General features: G+C 36.4%; 1 protein-coding gene across 1 annotated transcript; it reads right to left on the bottom strand.

Moving 5' to 3' along the window:
• Positions 1-14,145: 14,145 nt before the first annotated feature.
• Positions 14,146-15,677, bottom strand: LOC126597688 (probable aspartic proteinase GIP2). The gene has a single exon (XM_050264497.1). The coding sequence runs from the start codon at positions 15,575-15,577 to the stop codon at positions 14,261-14,263; it is 1,317 nt and encodes a 438-aa protein (XP_050120454.1). The 5' UTR covers positions 15,578-15,677; the 3' UTR covers positions 14,146-14,260.
• Positions 15,678-15,975: the final 298 nt, after the last annotated feature.

Here is a 15,975-nt window from a genome sequence, read left to right as displayed (position 1 = left end):
AATGTCTCAAAATTTGGTGACGATCCAACGGTAGGATCGTTGATTCCTAATTCGATTAAACATTGAATCGTAATGATTTTAGGTTCAAATGATTATCCTACATCATACGATTATCAAATCTAAAATTGAGACATCTAATTTGGCTTAAATATACCATTGACGGCCCTCTGGCCATGTGCCGCCATGGGTGGCGGTTAGCCGCCCCGATTCACCTGAAAATTTCAACTATTTCTAAATATTCTAAACAATTATAGAAATGAAGATCTCAAAGTGTAGAACAAACTTTATACTTGTGGCCAAGTCCAATTTGGCCGGGAAACACTCCAATTTGCCTCAAAACCCACTGGAACCCTATAAATTTGGTGGCCTCGATCCACCACCTCCGGTGCTCTGCCGCCCCAACCAAGGCTTGGGACATGTTCTTGGGTTCATGAGGAGTCGACCCATGGTGGTGGTCGATGGTGGTAGCTTTAGAATTGGGTTGATCGCTGCCATGGCTGTCTTCGAACTCGTTGGAGAAGACGACGAGTTTTCGTCATTAAACCTCGACCACAGCTGTCTAAATTGGGTGGGAATGGAAGCTAGGATGATGAGGAGTGGGTTGGTAGTGGTGGCGTCACCTAACTCATCAGGAAAACCTCGAAATCGGAGTCGGAGGTTTGGTTATACGGGTCGGGTCACACGGGTTGAGGGTAACCCGATTCTTGCCCCCTCATTTCCTCATTATTTCCTTTCCCTCCTTCCTCCTTTTCTGATTAGGCAGTGCCCATTTCTCTCCCAACCACTACCACACACGTGGCACCTCACAATTTTCTAGAGAAATCCAGATTATGGTTAAATGACCATTTCACCCTTAACTTTGCTTGTTCATAACTCATTCGTTATAACTCCGTTTCATGAATGGTTTTTGCCTACATGCTTGTAGGATCGAACTCCATCCATATATGTCAAGAAATATGATAAAATATACAAGGATAAAATAAATCCTCGTAAAATTACGTTTAATCAATGAGGGGAATTTTCCACTTATCGATAAATTTTCTACATTTTCATATATTTTAAATTTTCTAGGGTATTACACTCAGGCCCAAAATCTTGGCCCAATAACCCTAACCTAGGCCTAACCAAATAACCAGCCCAACCTAACAAACCAAGCCCAAATCCGACCCATTGACTGTTAACTCGACCCGTTGACCTTTGACTGGTCAACGTTGACTTTTTCAAGTTTCGGCCAGGACCCCTCCTAGGCTAATTTTGACATCGTGAATCCAAATCCGCACTCTGTTTTAAAAAATTTAATCATTTTAGTAGAGTTTTACTAATTGGTCCCCGTATGTGTTTAGGAACGATTGTTAGTGGCAATCCAGTTCTTCCTAGTTCGATTGACTCCCCAGCAGCGGAATATTTGTGAGTGTACTGCTTCTAAACCTACATATTTTTATAAAATATTAGGATTGCATTATTTCATAATTTGAGCATGTTTTAAAGTATGTTTTACAGATTTCCATATTTTTGGTTTATTGAGAATTTATGATTTATTTAAATTGCTTTACAAAATATTTATGATTTATCTAATTTACATTCTACTAAAGGTTATGAACTATTGGTTTTATACGTAAGAAATTCGGTGGATTTACGAATGTGAATTAGCATAGCTTTTTCTGACGAGGTTTTGAGGTTTTGAGCTGTAATGTTTTGGCATGAGTTTTTGAGATATGTTTTCGATAAATATCTAGTGGGTTATCATACAGCACATCCACACAACACGAGTATGCAGACGTCTATGGCCATAGGACACAGTTAAGGATACTTATGTTATACCACCAGCTTAATTGGCGGAACCAGTGTCGGACAACTTCACTAGCCATGGCTAGTGTTGGTGTGTGATGTTATATGTTTCTTCTTTGGTGTAACCTAGAGTTGTACAGCTTCACCTTTGGGTAATGAGGCCTACCATGTTTCTTCACTGGTGTAACCAGTGTCGTACAACTTCACATTCGAGTGATGGACAGGTACTGCATTTGGGCGAATAAGGAGTGAGATATTTATGCCATACCCCCAGCTTCACTACCCTAGGGCTAGTGTCGGTGTGTGATGTTATATATTTCTTCTCCGGAGTAACCCAGAGTTCTACAGCTTCACCTTCGGGTGATAGGGCCTACTGTGTTTCTTCACTAGCGTAACCCAGTGTCGTACAACTTCACATTTTGGTGATAGACAGGTACTGCCTTCGGGCAACTATGATACCCCTAGAGAGTACAATATTTATGAGATTTAAGGATTTGCCTTTGGGCGTTTCGATATGATTTAGAGATGATTTTATGGCTACACACATTTCCTGCATGCTAGAGTTTTAGCAAAACCTATAGGTAGTATTATATATGTGCTTTCAAAGTAAGGGGTTATTATGTTTAGAAAAAAAATGGTTTTCTTATTATTAGTATTATTATTATAAACTTTGGTCCACTCACCATTTTGTTTCGCGCCCCATTCAGGAGTTAGAACCGAGGCATTCGATCTTGGCGTTAGGGTATTTTTGGATAGGTATCATCGAGTCTTCTCAGTGTAGGACCTACTTCTTTATTCATATATTTTATTGCAATGCTTTCATATATTCGTTGATTAGTTGTATGCTCTGAACATGTTTCCGTATCGAGATATCTCTTTCTAATTACATATTTGATCTATATGAATGTTTAAAATGGCTTTGTCACCCCCGAGTGTCGGCCAGCATTTGCCTATCTTGATATTTGGGGATATCGGGTTTGGGACGTGTCAGATTTACAAGAAAAGGTCTACATGAAGCAACCACAAGGTTTTGTGTATTCATTTTACCTTTCTCATGTTTGCAAATTGGTCAAGTCATTATATGGCTTGAAACAGGCCCCAAGGGCTTGGAATTCAAAGTTTACAAGCTATTTGGTAGTTCTGGGATTTCATACATCAGCTTCTGACACAAGTCTGTTTGTAAAGAGGTATGAATTTGATATCATCATATTGTTACTATATGTTGATGATATAATCTTAACTGGTTCCAATCATGTGAAGATACAAAAGGTGGTTTGAGAGCTCTCTGAGCTATTTGAGTTAAAAGACATGGGGTAGCTTACTTAATTTTTGGGTTTACAAGTTCAATATAAATATAATAGAGATGTTTTTGTTAATTAATCCAAATACATTAAGGATTTGGTTCACAAAACAGGAATGGACTCATATAAACCTACAACCACTCCTTGAAAACCTCATCATCAAATGCTTCATTTAGAAGGACAAGTTTTGACAGACCCAATTGCCTATAGAAGCATTATGGGTTCTTTGTAATATCTGACCTTTACTAGGCCAGATATTGCATTTGCAATGAATACAATATGTCAGTTCATGACTTCACCAATTGATATCCATTTTGGAGCTGTTAATAGAATTATTTGATATCTTCAAGGAACCATAAACACTGGTATTGCTTTTTCTATAAAGCTTAATGCTTTTTCAGATTCTAATTAGGCTGCAGATTTGAATACTCGAAGATCAATTACTGGTTATGTGGTTTATTTAGGGAATAATCTAATCTCTTGGCAGTCTAAGAAACAAAACTCAGTGTCAATGAGCTCTATTGAGGCTGAATATAAAACCTTATCATATACTGCAATAGATATAGCTTGGGTACAAAATATATTCAAAGACTTGGGAGTGTTCTTAGATGCTCCACCAACAATTCACTGTGACAATATGTCTGCCATTGCATTGAATGCAAATCTAGTTTTTCACTCAAGGATAAAACATCTTGACACAGATTACCATTTTGTAAGGGAGAGAGTGCAACAAGGAGATTTGGAGGTTTTATACATTCCAATTGAAGAACAAACTGCAGATGTCCTCACTAAAGGTATTCACAGTCCCTCATTTGTCAAGCATTGTTCCAATCTCAAACTAGAAAATCCACGTTAAGATTGCGGGGGGATGTTCAAGATATATGACTACTGCCACATCATTTGACACATCATCACAGTTAGATAAGAATGCCACATCAGCTATTGTAGTATGTTAGTTTGTTAAAAGTTAGTTACATTGATGGCTTAGCTGACAAGCTACATTTGATTGCTATATAAGATTGTATTGAAACATTGTGGGGTGATCTTTTCCATCTTTCTAAGAAATAACATGTAACGCCCCGCCGCGAATTAAATCTTTAATTCCAAAAATAATGTTATTATTATTGATAGGCCCAACCTAAACTCCACTTTATTTAACAAAATTTTAAATCATAAATCTTTATTTAAATAACTCCTTCACGTACGAAACCATGAATATTAATTAGATATCAAAACGTATAGTTACCTTACCAAATTTATGTACAAAAATTTATTTCCTATACTTTATAAAAATTTCTTCATTTCCAATATGATTCATAAACAGTACTATTTTATCAACCACCCAATTATAAACTCAAGATATTTCCATTTCTTTCACCAATTGACCAATGTTCTCAAAATAAGAACAATTTTCAATTAAAGTGAAATTCTTGATTATTTAAGGCTGCATCTAACACTGTTAGACTGCCTACGTACCCTTAAGCGGGATCAAGCCTCTCGTAGTTCACAAATTCCAAATTAAACAAAATTCTGAATATATGAAGTTAATCCAACATATACCAAAATTGTATTAATATTCAAACCACAACAATTTTGATCTCAAAAAAATAATTAGAATAACGAAATTTGCATAAAGAACAATTGTCGTGCGCCACCACACATGCCGCCGCGGGTGATGGTCAGCCGCCCCGGCTTGTCGAAAAATTCAATGATTTCTAAAAATTATCAAAAATTACAGAAATGAAGATCTCAAAGAGTAGAGAAAACTTTATACCTGTGGCTAAGTCCAATTTTGTCTAGAAAGGCTCCAATTTGGTCCAAACCTGGCGGAACCCTAGAAATGGGTATCCTTGATTCGACTTCAAACAAACTCTGACGCCCCAACCATTGCTTGGGGTTTGTTCCTGGGGTTAATAGGAGTCTACTGGTGGTGGAAATTTAATCAAATCATTTCAGATTTGGTGGAATTTAAGCAAGGTATGTCGTGGCACCCTCGGGTGTGTTCTTCCCAATTTCAAGACCAAACTTCGTGATTTTTGGGGGTAATAGGGAGAGGGAAGGTCGTGGAGGGGGTTCCAAATGGTTATTTGACCCAATTCATAAGAAAAAGGGGTGAAATTCCGTCGGAAATATGTGTGGCGCTAAACCGGGTCGGGTCACTAAGGCCCGAGTCCCGATTCCCCGTGTCCTCTTCCTCTCCTTTCCCTCCCGGTTCTCTCTCCCCATTGGTCCCTCACTCATCTCCCCCTTTCCTCATTGGCTTCTCTCTCCCTCCTTTCTCTCCTTTATCTTCCATCTCCACCGCCTAACTTTTCTTACTTTTAATCTAGGCCACACACGTGGCCTTCCGGATTTGGCTCCAAAAATCTTGAGCCTTCTAGAAATGATAAATTTACCATTTTATCCCTGACTTTAAACGTTAATAACTTCTTCATTCTAACTCCGTTTCATGAACGGCTTTGCGCATACGCGTTCGTGAGGTCGAGCTCTATTCAAAAATATAAATTTTGACCTCGAAATGTCTACGTATTTTAAATAATTGAGGTCCAAACTTTAAACCTCGTAACTAGTTTAATTTAAAACTAAACTTACACAATTTATTATAAATTCTTGAAAAATCATATAAAAGCTCAATAATACAAATACGTTGATTATTATAATTTTCGGAAACAAAACTTTAAAATTTCTTGATTAAATTCTTCATAATCATAAATCGATTTATTTTCGATTTTCTCCACATATTCATAATTATGAATATATAATTAATATATTTAAATTTTTAAGGTATTACAATCATCACCCGTTAAAATAAATCTCGTCCCCGAGATTTCAACCACTGTGTAAGGATAAGGCATTTTAATCAATCCGCAGTATCATTATTCTTGAACGAAAACAAAATCTTATTCTAGGATATTATTCATATTCTCATGTGAACCCAACTAACCATCTCAATCATATAGCCATAAAATACGCTCGCGTCATCAATGCCGACACAATAACGAATCCAAACAACAACAAACGTAATTATGATGTTATACGTATCATGCACACAATTTGGAAATAGTCATCAGAGTGACACAAGAGCTAGGTCACAATTATCTCTTTCATTCTTCCATCACCAAAAATTAAACCAAAAATAGAAAGGGATTTGAATTATTCCCACCATTCCTTTTATAATGAATAAAAGGATATCCCCGTTTACGAGTTTATTTCAATTCAAAATAAAGAAATCAACGAATAAATCCTCGTAATTTCCACCCACCTTCACAATTTCTCAGCCACGTTCATTGGCAGAAAAATTATCCGACTCTCTAGCTAGACATCTTAACAAAATCATATCAAACGCTAAACCATCATTCTCGTTGGCTAATATAAATACCAAAACATCATCCTACCTCAACCATTTGCTAGATATATATACTAGCATAACGATTATCATAATATCCAGCCATAATCATCTTCAATCAATTTAAATATCAGCCATAATCACTAGTAGCTAAGTAAATATCAAAATTTCAACCAACCATTAAAATTTCCAATCACATCCACAGGGTAATGGAAAGAAGTTTAGAACCAAATATGCAATACCACCAACATTGAACGAAATCAATTTCATTCTATGATGTCATTTCCTATTCACCATTAACTAAGTTACCCGTAGTAAATTTAAAACCTTATCTTTTCTTTCTTTCAATTGGTTCTCTTTGAAATTGCTTCAAAATGTAACCACGGCTCGAATACTTTATGAGATACACTTCCCAAGCAGTACTCACATTTCATCATTCATAGGAGAGGAATTTATATATTATACAACTTTATTGGCCAACAAGAGTAATCCTTATTAATCACATAGTCATAAAATATGTGTCCTTCCTCAGGTTTGTTCGCAATATCAAATCTATCAATAATAACTCATGACTATGGTAACCAAACCAATCCAGTTTGCATTTTCAAGCTCTCTCCTACAATTATTTCCATCAACAGTTAACATACAATTGAGAAGTCATTTATATTAAATGAAGATGTTTCATTCCATAATCTCATTTTCACTATTTCAATTTTAATAACCAAATCATAACCTCATTTTATGAGTTCATTCTTACCCGATAAATTTTCCATCACAATTATTGATAACACCCCTTACCATCACTTTTGGCAACACTAATATCTGAGCTTAAGATCATAAACAATATTAACACAAATTAAATATCAAATTTCGAGCTATGACTACCATGGCTAATAAATACTAGAATTTCACACCATAATTCGTTAACGGCAAACCAAATCAATCAAATTTATAATTTATGAACCTTCTCCGACAATTCTCCTCATAAACGCAAAAAAACTCATCTGGAAAACATTTATATTAAATGAACTTAGGACCATTCCATGTTTAAATGAAGAAACCTTGTGATCTTTTCACCATCCCAAACATAATAATCAACCATACTCACAGGTTACAATTTTATTCTCTAATGGTAGACCCAACCTAAAATCATGGTTAATTTATTTTCATTAGTCACATTGCTTCCCATTAAATTCATGCCCAACTTTACTTCCCAAACCATAAGATTCATACTCATGTTATTTACCAAATTTTTTTTTTCTAGTAAAATCTTTCAAACAAAGATTTTAAACCCAATCCTTTACTACCCATTTTCATGTTTAAAAGTTGTAATATATCAGTGACCAGTAGACTGAAAAAAATTATAATATACCTGGCCACACATCACACTTTTTTTTCCCGCCCAATTCACATATCCACGGGCCATTGTGCCCAACTTTACATCTACGGGTCATTGTGCCCAATTTCACATCCACTGACCTTTTTCGCCCAATTCACATATCCACGGGCCATTGTGCCCAACTTCACATTTACGGGTCATTGTGCCCAATTTCACATCCACGGGCCTTTTTTCGCCCAATTCACATTTCTCACTGGCTCAGGTATAATAATGCAATATAAATGCAAAGCACAATTACCAAGGAAATTGCATCACAATTATACTACAATTTCTCTATATGTATTTCACATATAAAACATGCATGCCACTTTATTCCTAATATAAATTAATGCATCCACACCGCATGTCATAATTCACACCAACAAGACTAAAAAATAGTGCATCTCATAGAATAGGATCATTTGCTCTGATACCATTTGTAACGCCCCGCCCCGAATTAAATCTTTAATTCCAAAAATAATGTTATTATTATTGATAGGCCCAACCTAAACTCCATTTTATTTAGCAAATTTTAAATCACAAATCTTTATTTAAATAACTCCTTCACATACGAAACCATGAATATTAATTAAATATCAAAACGTATAGTTACCTTACCAAATTTATGTACAAAAATTTATTTCCTATACGTTATAAAAATTTCTTCATTTCCAATATGATTCATAAACAGTACTATTTTATCAACCACCCAATTATAAACTCAAGATATTTCCATTTCTTTCATCAATTGACCAATGTTCTTAAAATAAGAACAATTTTCAATTAAAGTGAAATTCTCGATTATTTAAGGCTGCATCTAACACTGTTAGACTGCCTACGTACCCTTAAGTGGGATCAAGCCTCCGTAGTTCACAAATTCCAAATTAAACAAAATTCTGAATATATGCAGTTAATCCAACATATACCAAAATCGTATTAATATTCAAACCACATCAATTTTGATATAAAAAACATAATTAGAATAACGAAATTCGCATAAAGAACAATTGTCGGCTCCCTGGCCGTGTGCCGCCACACCCGCCGCCGCGGGTGATGGTCAGCCGCCCCAGCTCGCCGAAAAATTCAATTATTTCTAAAAATTATAAAAAATTACAGAAATGAAGATATCAAAGAGTAGAGAAAACTTTATAACTGTGGCCAAGTCCAATTTTGTCTAGAAAGGCTCCAATTTGGCTCAAACCCGCAGGAATCCTAGAAATGGGTATCCTTGTTTCGACTTCAAACAAACTCCGACGCCCCAACCATTGCTTAGGGTTTGTTCTTGGGGTTAATAGAAGTCTATTGGTGGTAGAAATTTAATCAAATCATTTCAGATTTAGTGGAATTTAAGCAAGGTATGTTGCAGCACCCTCGGGTGTGTTCTTCCCAATTTCAAGACCAAACTTCGTGATTTTTGGGGGTAATAGGGGGAGGGAAGGTTGTGGAGGGGGTTCCAAATGGTTGTTTGACCCAATTCACCGGAAAAAGGGGTGAAATTCTGTCAGAAATATGTGTGGCGCCGAATCGGGTCGGGTCACCAAGGCCCGAGTCTCGATTCCCCGTGTCCCCTTCCTCTATTTTCCCTCCCAGTTCTCTCTCCCCATTGGTCCCTCACTCATCTCCCCCTTTCCTCATTGGCTTCTCTCTCCCTCCTTTCTCTCCTTTATCTTCCATCTCCACCGCTTAACTTTTCTTACTTTTAATCTGGGCCACACACGTGGCCTTCCGGATTTGGCTCCAAAAATCTTGAGCCTTATAGAAATGATAAATTTACCATTTTATCCCCGACTTTAAACGTTAATAACTTCTTCGTTCTAACTCCGTTTCACGAATGGTTTGCGCCTACGCGTTCGTGAGGTCGAGCTCTATTCAAAAAATATAAATTTTGACCTCGAAAGGTCTACGTATTTTAAATAATTAAGGTCCAAACTTTATACATAGTAACTAGTTTAATTTAAAACTAAACTTACACAATTTATTATAAATTCTTGAAAAATCATAGAAAAGCTTAATAATACAAATACGTTGATTATTATAATTTCCGGAAACAAAACTTTAAAATTTCTTGATTAAATTCTTCATAATCATAAATCGATTTATTTTCGATTTTCTCCACATATTCATAATTATGAATATATAATTCATATATTTAAATTTTCAAGGTATTACATAACAAAGTCTACATTCTCTTGATTCTCTCTCTACATTTCTTCTAATACAGTTCTTATATTTTTCTACAAAACATTCATCTATGTATACCTTGATGAATGTTATCACCACCCTGGTAAACTCGTCTCAATCCCCAACTTCCTCTTCATTTGCAGTCAGACATATCTCTTGGCAAAGCTTCCCACTGCCGTCAAGGGTTTCGTTGGACTTGGCGGGATAACATTGGAATTTCATCCGAATTTGCTTTCGCTTTTAGGTTCAATAAAAATGTCGCCCTTTGCTTGCCTTCTTCCACAAAATCATACGGCGTCATTTTCTTTGGTCCCAGCCCTTATGTTTTGCTCCCTGGTATGGATGTGTCCAAGTCGCTTACTTACACCTCATTACTCCTCAACCCTTTCACCACAGTCCCGGCTTACACGGAAGGCAAGCCTTTGGTTGAATATTTCATCAACGTAACGTTTATCAAAATGAACGGCCTTACATTGCCGTTAAATTCTTTGTTACTCGTCCTAGATCAAAACGGCCATGGTGGTACGAAAATTAGCACTGTTAATCCCAACATGGTGTTGGAAAGCTCAATCTTCAACACTCTCAATTGGGCATTTCTGAAAGTACTCCCTACTTCAATTCCTAGAATGGGATACATAGCGCCTTATGGATAATGCTTCAACTCGTCCCACATCGGAGAGAATGACGTGCCTAGTATTGATTTGGTGTTGCAGAGTGAGAGTGTGTACTAGAGGCTATCTAGAGCAAACTCGATGGTGCAAGTGAAAAAAGACGTGGTGTGTTTGACATTTATGGATGTTGGGCAGAGTCCAACCCCTAGGACTTCCATTGCGATTGAAAGGCATCCGTTAGAGGAGAATATTCTCCAATTTGATTTGGTTAATAAGAAGTTTGGGTTCAACTCCTCACTACTGTCGCAAAAGACCAGTTGTTCCAACTTCAACTTCACTTCTACTGCTTAGAGAGAAAGTGTCCTTTAGGTGGTCCTGCCTAGTGTGCTTTCATTGTTTATTATAATGTTTCTTCCTTTTATTAAAACAATAATATTGTTTTGTATTGTAGGTGTTTATTAATCATCTTGAATCTTGATTGCTTTCAATGCAATATTTGGCATCATGATAAATCTATTTATTTGATATTTTACTAAAAAATTATTGTTGTATAATTTTATATATGAAACAACTAGTCCTACCCATGGAGGATTTAAATGGTACTACTTAAATCACGATGTATTTACTTTTAGGGTGATTTTGTGAAAAATTAATAAAAAGTTACAATATTAATAATGGATCAACAATATTTATGTTAATTATAAATAGATCAATCATGTATTGTGATACTTAAATGCATTTAAAATAAACAAAAATAACAAAATCTGCAACTACAGTTGGCACCCACTTCAACTAACACTCGATTTCTTATAGTTTTATATTTGGAATAAGTCAATACGGATCAAACATTGCATTGTTTCTTGATTCTGTTTTTTACATTTGGATTCAGACACTGAGTTGCAGTGTCCATTTATTAGTTTCGTTTTTTTTCCATCACTCATACACCTCCTACATGTTCCGTTGTACATTTGGATTCAGACACTACAGTGCAATGTCCGTTTCTTGGTTCTGTTTTTCACTTTTGGATTCAAATGCTACGTTGCACTGTCTGTTTCTTGGTTCTATTTTTTCCATCACTCACACGTCTCCTACACTTCACACTCACGCGACTCCTGATTTTACATTTAGATTCACACACTGTAATGCAATGTCCGTTTCCTAGCTCTATTTTTTACATTTAGATTTAGACATTGTAATGCAGTGTCCGTTTTTTGGTTCTGTTTTTTAACAATTGGATTCAGACGCTGCAATACAGTGTCTGTTTTCTGGTTCTGTTTTTTAACAATTGGATTCGGACACTGCAATGCAGTGTCTGTTTCCTCCTGGTTCCCTTTTTTTTTTTTTTTACTTGAGTTGACTCCTTCATGTAAACATAAGGCACGAGAGAGTGATAGAATATACATATTCTAACTATTTATTGGATTCAGATCATCTCAAGATCAGTTATATAGGAATAGAAATCAAACGGTCGAATCCTCTTCCCCCGCTTCTCTTCCCCCTCAACTCTTATTTCTCCCTCGCACCCCCACACCCCACCGTTGTTAACAAACCCCAAATTCAATTGCAGGTCATATGTGCTCTAAGTCTGATTTATTTATTCACTATCCTTTACTGTTTTAGTTTTTATTTGTCATCACTTTCTTCTTCATCATCTTAGAGATTTCTCTCACTCTAATGCTTCCATAGTTATGAAAATGATCTCTGCAACCAAAAGACATTGATTTGCATGACCCTCTCTTTGTTGTTTCATTAATATCAGCTGGGATTTTAAGGTCAAGGGACTTGCAACTGAGGGATGTGGTGGTGGTGGGGCTGGGTAAGGTGAGTGACTTGCAATTGGTGGTTGTGGGTTAGGTGGGTTGTGGTAGTGTTGGGGCTGATTTTGAGGTGGGGTAGAATTTAATTTGGAATTTGAGGAGTTGGTGGTTTGAGGTTGAGAGCTTCGAAGTGAGGGAGAAAGAGAATAGTTAAGGAGAAAAGAGGAAGGATAAGAAATTTTGGCCGTTGGATTTGTATCAATGGATGAGATCCATCGCCCAGGATGATCTCCACAAATTGATCCGGAGATGATCTAAATCCATATTTATAATAGCTTTAGCCCATATAACATTTATAGAGAGAGAAAGAGAGAGTGAATGATAAAATAATCAAATTCTAACTATTTATAATGACTTAAAGCCTATGTAATGTGGAATTTATCATTGATCTATGTCTAATTAATAAAAAATATATCATTGATTAAGTCCAAAACAAAAATACGTCATTGATATATGGCTTAATCGTAAAGTTTTTATTGACCGTTCCCTAAATTACCTTTACTTTTATGCAATTAAGTTTGAATTATCATCAATTTATTTTGAATGAATATAATATAAATTATTATCTCATTTGTCAGAAAAGAAAATAGTGCTTATCATGAAATGCTATTGTATTTATTCCTTGAGATTTTTTAAGAATTATTTTATTTGGTCTAGAATTGTTGTAATCATTCTTGTCTTAAAGTGTATTTTTAGTTTATTTACAAGTTGTGGCCTTCTTGAATTAACATATGAGAGAAATAAGAGAGATAACCCACTCCATAACCACTTAAACAGAAATCCTTATGTGAGGAGTGAATTTAGAAAATTACCTTCGTTCAATTGTGCTTTGTAGGATCGAATAGTTTATAGGGAAACGAATCTGAATATATTTAATTATGATATCCCATTATATGATTACAGTCTGTCTTTTTCTTGTATTGACTTGTACCCCCTCCAGTATTTTAACATTTTTTGTGTGTACCATTTTGTATTGACTTTTTATGGCGTTTGGAACTGTGGGCGAGGAAGCTAATCGTTAGAAGATGGAAAATAATAGACCTGGAGACTAGGAAATTGTGGATAATAGTAGAGAGATTAAAATTTTAAATTAAATTTGTATGTTAAATGTTATTTAGTATTACATATAGTGGTATTTCTCTTCACTTGTAAATGAAAGGTTTTATGTTCGATTTTTATCAAAGGTAAATTTGAATCACATTATTGACTCCGCAAAAGTGTGACTCGCTCTCCGTTACATCATATTTTTGGTACAATGTTTTATAATGTTGACAAACGAATTATGCTAAAAATATAATGTGACGAAGAGCCTACAAAGAACATATTTTTTAGAGATTCTATTTAACATTTCTCTAATCTAAATAGTGTGTGACCTCTCATATTGATTTTTAACTGATGGCCTTTGGGCTGGTGAGGAGGCACACTAGAAAATTGTTAGGAATAGAATGGGGACTCGATGAAAATTTACTTGTTGCCGCGTCTCTTTGACTTTGATTTTATTTTTTAATTAACACTTCAAACCTTCATTTTTTTTATAATCTAAACCAACCAATTCGAGTTTAGAGGAGGATATCTCTCTTACCTTACTGTATCCGTATCCAATTTGGAATGGAAAGGATATGCGACTAATAAGTCCATCGTGTGTATGATATCTGTACATTTGGAAATCTTATTCTCCAACATTGTATACAACTAATAAAAGCTGAGGTATTTAGAAAAAAGATTAACAAAGTTTAAGCGTTGCATAAATCGCAATCATCCTGACCATTATTCATAATGTAATTACCAAAATGAAAAAAATTACAAATAACAGTTGAATCATAAGGTCCTCTAACTTCTTAAGCATTAGAAGTGAAGTTGAAGTTTGCACAAGTTGTCTGTCTGAACAAGAGCGAGGAACTAAACCCAAGCTTAGAAGCAGCCAAATCAATCTGCACCAAATTATCCTCCAGTTGGTGCCCACCAATCACAATAGAAGTCCTTGGCCTTTCACCTCCATCCACAAACCCTAAACACAACACATCATCACTTACCTGCACCATTGAATTTGCTCCAAATATCCTCCAGTACACACTCTCGCTTTGCAACACAAGATCAATTTGAGGCACAGCAGGCCCAACCCTCGTACTACCAATGTTCTTCGAATTGAAGCATGCTCCGAAGGGCGCTACTGCTTTCACTCTTGGGATGTTTGCAACCTCTTTCACAAATGCATTGACCACGGCATTGTAGATTGATTTCTCCAAAACCGTGTAAGGATTCACGGTGCTGAGCTTCGTGCCACCATACCCTTCATTGTCAATAGCCAGCAGTGAAGTATTCAATTTAACAACCTTTTCGTTGATCTTAATTGACTTCACCTTGATGAAGTAGTCTGAAGAAGGCTCGCCTGTGAAATAAGCACCTGCTGTGCTGACAGGGTTGAGGATCAGTGGGGTGAAAATAAGTGACTTGGACACGTCAATATTGGGAAGCAGATTATAAGGCCCATCCCCGAAGATCACAACACCTTTAGAACTCGTTGAAGAGCTCAAACAAATTGCGAATTTTTGACGGAAGCTAAAAGCGGAAGCGAATTGGGAAGGAAGCCCAATTTTAGCCCGGCCGAGACCAGCCATGCCCTTGACACCACTGGCTAGACCTTCCAACAAAAATGCAGAACCACAAGTGAAGAGTAGGTTGGGGACAGAGACCAGCCTACCAGGATTGGACCCATCTGTGGATTGGATGGACACCGTGTCTTGACCAAGGTCACCGCCCCCGGCGGTGCGGTTGATGGGGTTGTCCGGTAAGAGACCACATGTGTTGTTGTTGCAGCCTGGCGATGGGGGAGAGTAGCATTCTGTAGTACAAGACTTGGAGTTTGCAAGTGAGCATTGCGCGGAGTTGCAACGGGCGGGCTTGTAGGTGGATGAGATATAATCTTCACATTCAACCCAAAGGAACTGACCTCCAAGATGTACTGTGAGTTTTATGGGGACAAGAGGGGTTCTTTGGCTCAAAGTGGTGAGGTATTGGAGGGTGGAGGAGTCTTTTGTTACTGGAAGGACAAGGGCTTTTGGTCTGAAAGATGCCGATTTGGCTAGTGACGGGATGAAGATCAAGTGGAAGAGTAATGAGCAAAAGAGAAGGCAGTGAAATGAGGAGGAAGCCATTGTTAATTGATTCCTGGCAATTGATAGAGATGGTTGAAGAAGTGGGAGGGCATTGCTACCAATTTATACGTTTTAGAAGTACATTTTTAACAATAAAAAAAAAAAAAAAAAAAAAAAAAAAAAAAAACTAGAGTCTTCGAATACTTCGCGAGCTTGCGAGGAACCGACGCTTTGTCAAACTTGGCGACATGGGGATATTCTATGTTATCTATATCTTTATTATGCCACCTAAATCCATGGTTTTCATCCTTCCTATGGCGACTTTGTCTCTTTAGATAGCTTTGAATTTCAAGGTGTTTGTCCTCTGTTTAATTGTAATCACTTAATATTTTGGGGTATGTGGACATTTTACTTATCACACACCACTTGATAATCTTTGTAAGTTGATATTCTTCAAT

Source organism: Malus sylvestris, chromosome 13, assembly GCF_916048215.2.
Source record: "Malus sylvestris chromosome 13, drMalSylv7.2, whole genome shotgun sequence".
Lineage (NCBI taxonomy): Eukaryota > Viridiplantae > Streptophyta > Magnoliopsida > Rosales > Rosaceae > Malus > Malus sylvestris.
This window is presented reverse-complemented; position numbering and strand designations above follow the sequence as displayed.

Bases quoted from the DNA above. Each gene is read 5' to 3' on its own strand.
- LOC126597688 (XM_050264497.1), bottom strand. From the start codon at position 15,577: ATGGCTTCCTCCTCATTTCACTGCCTTCTCTTTTGCTCATTACTCTTC.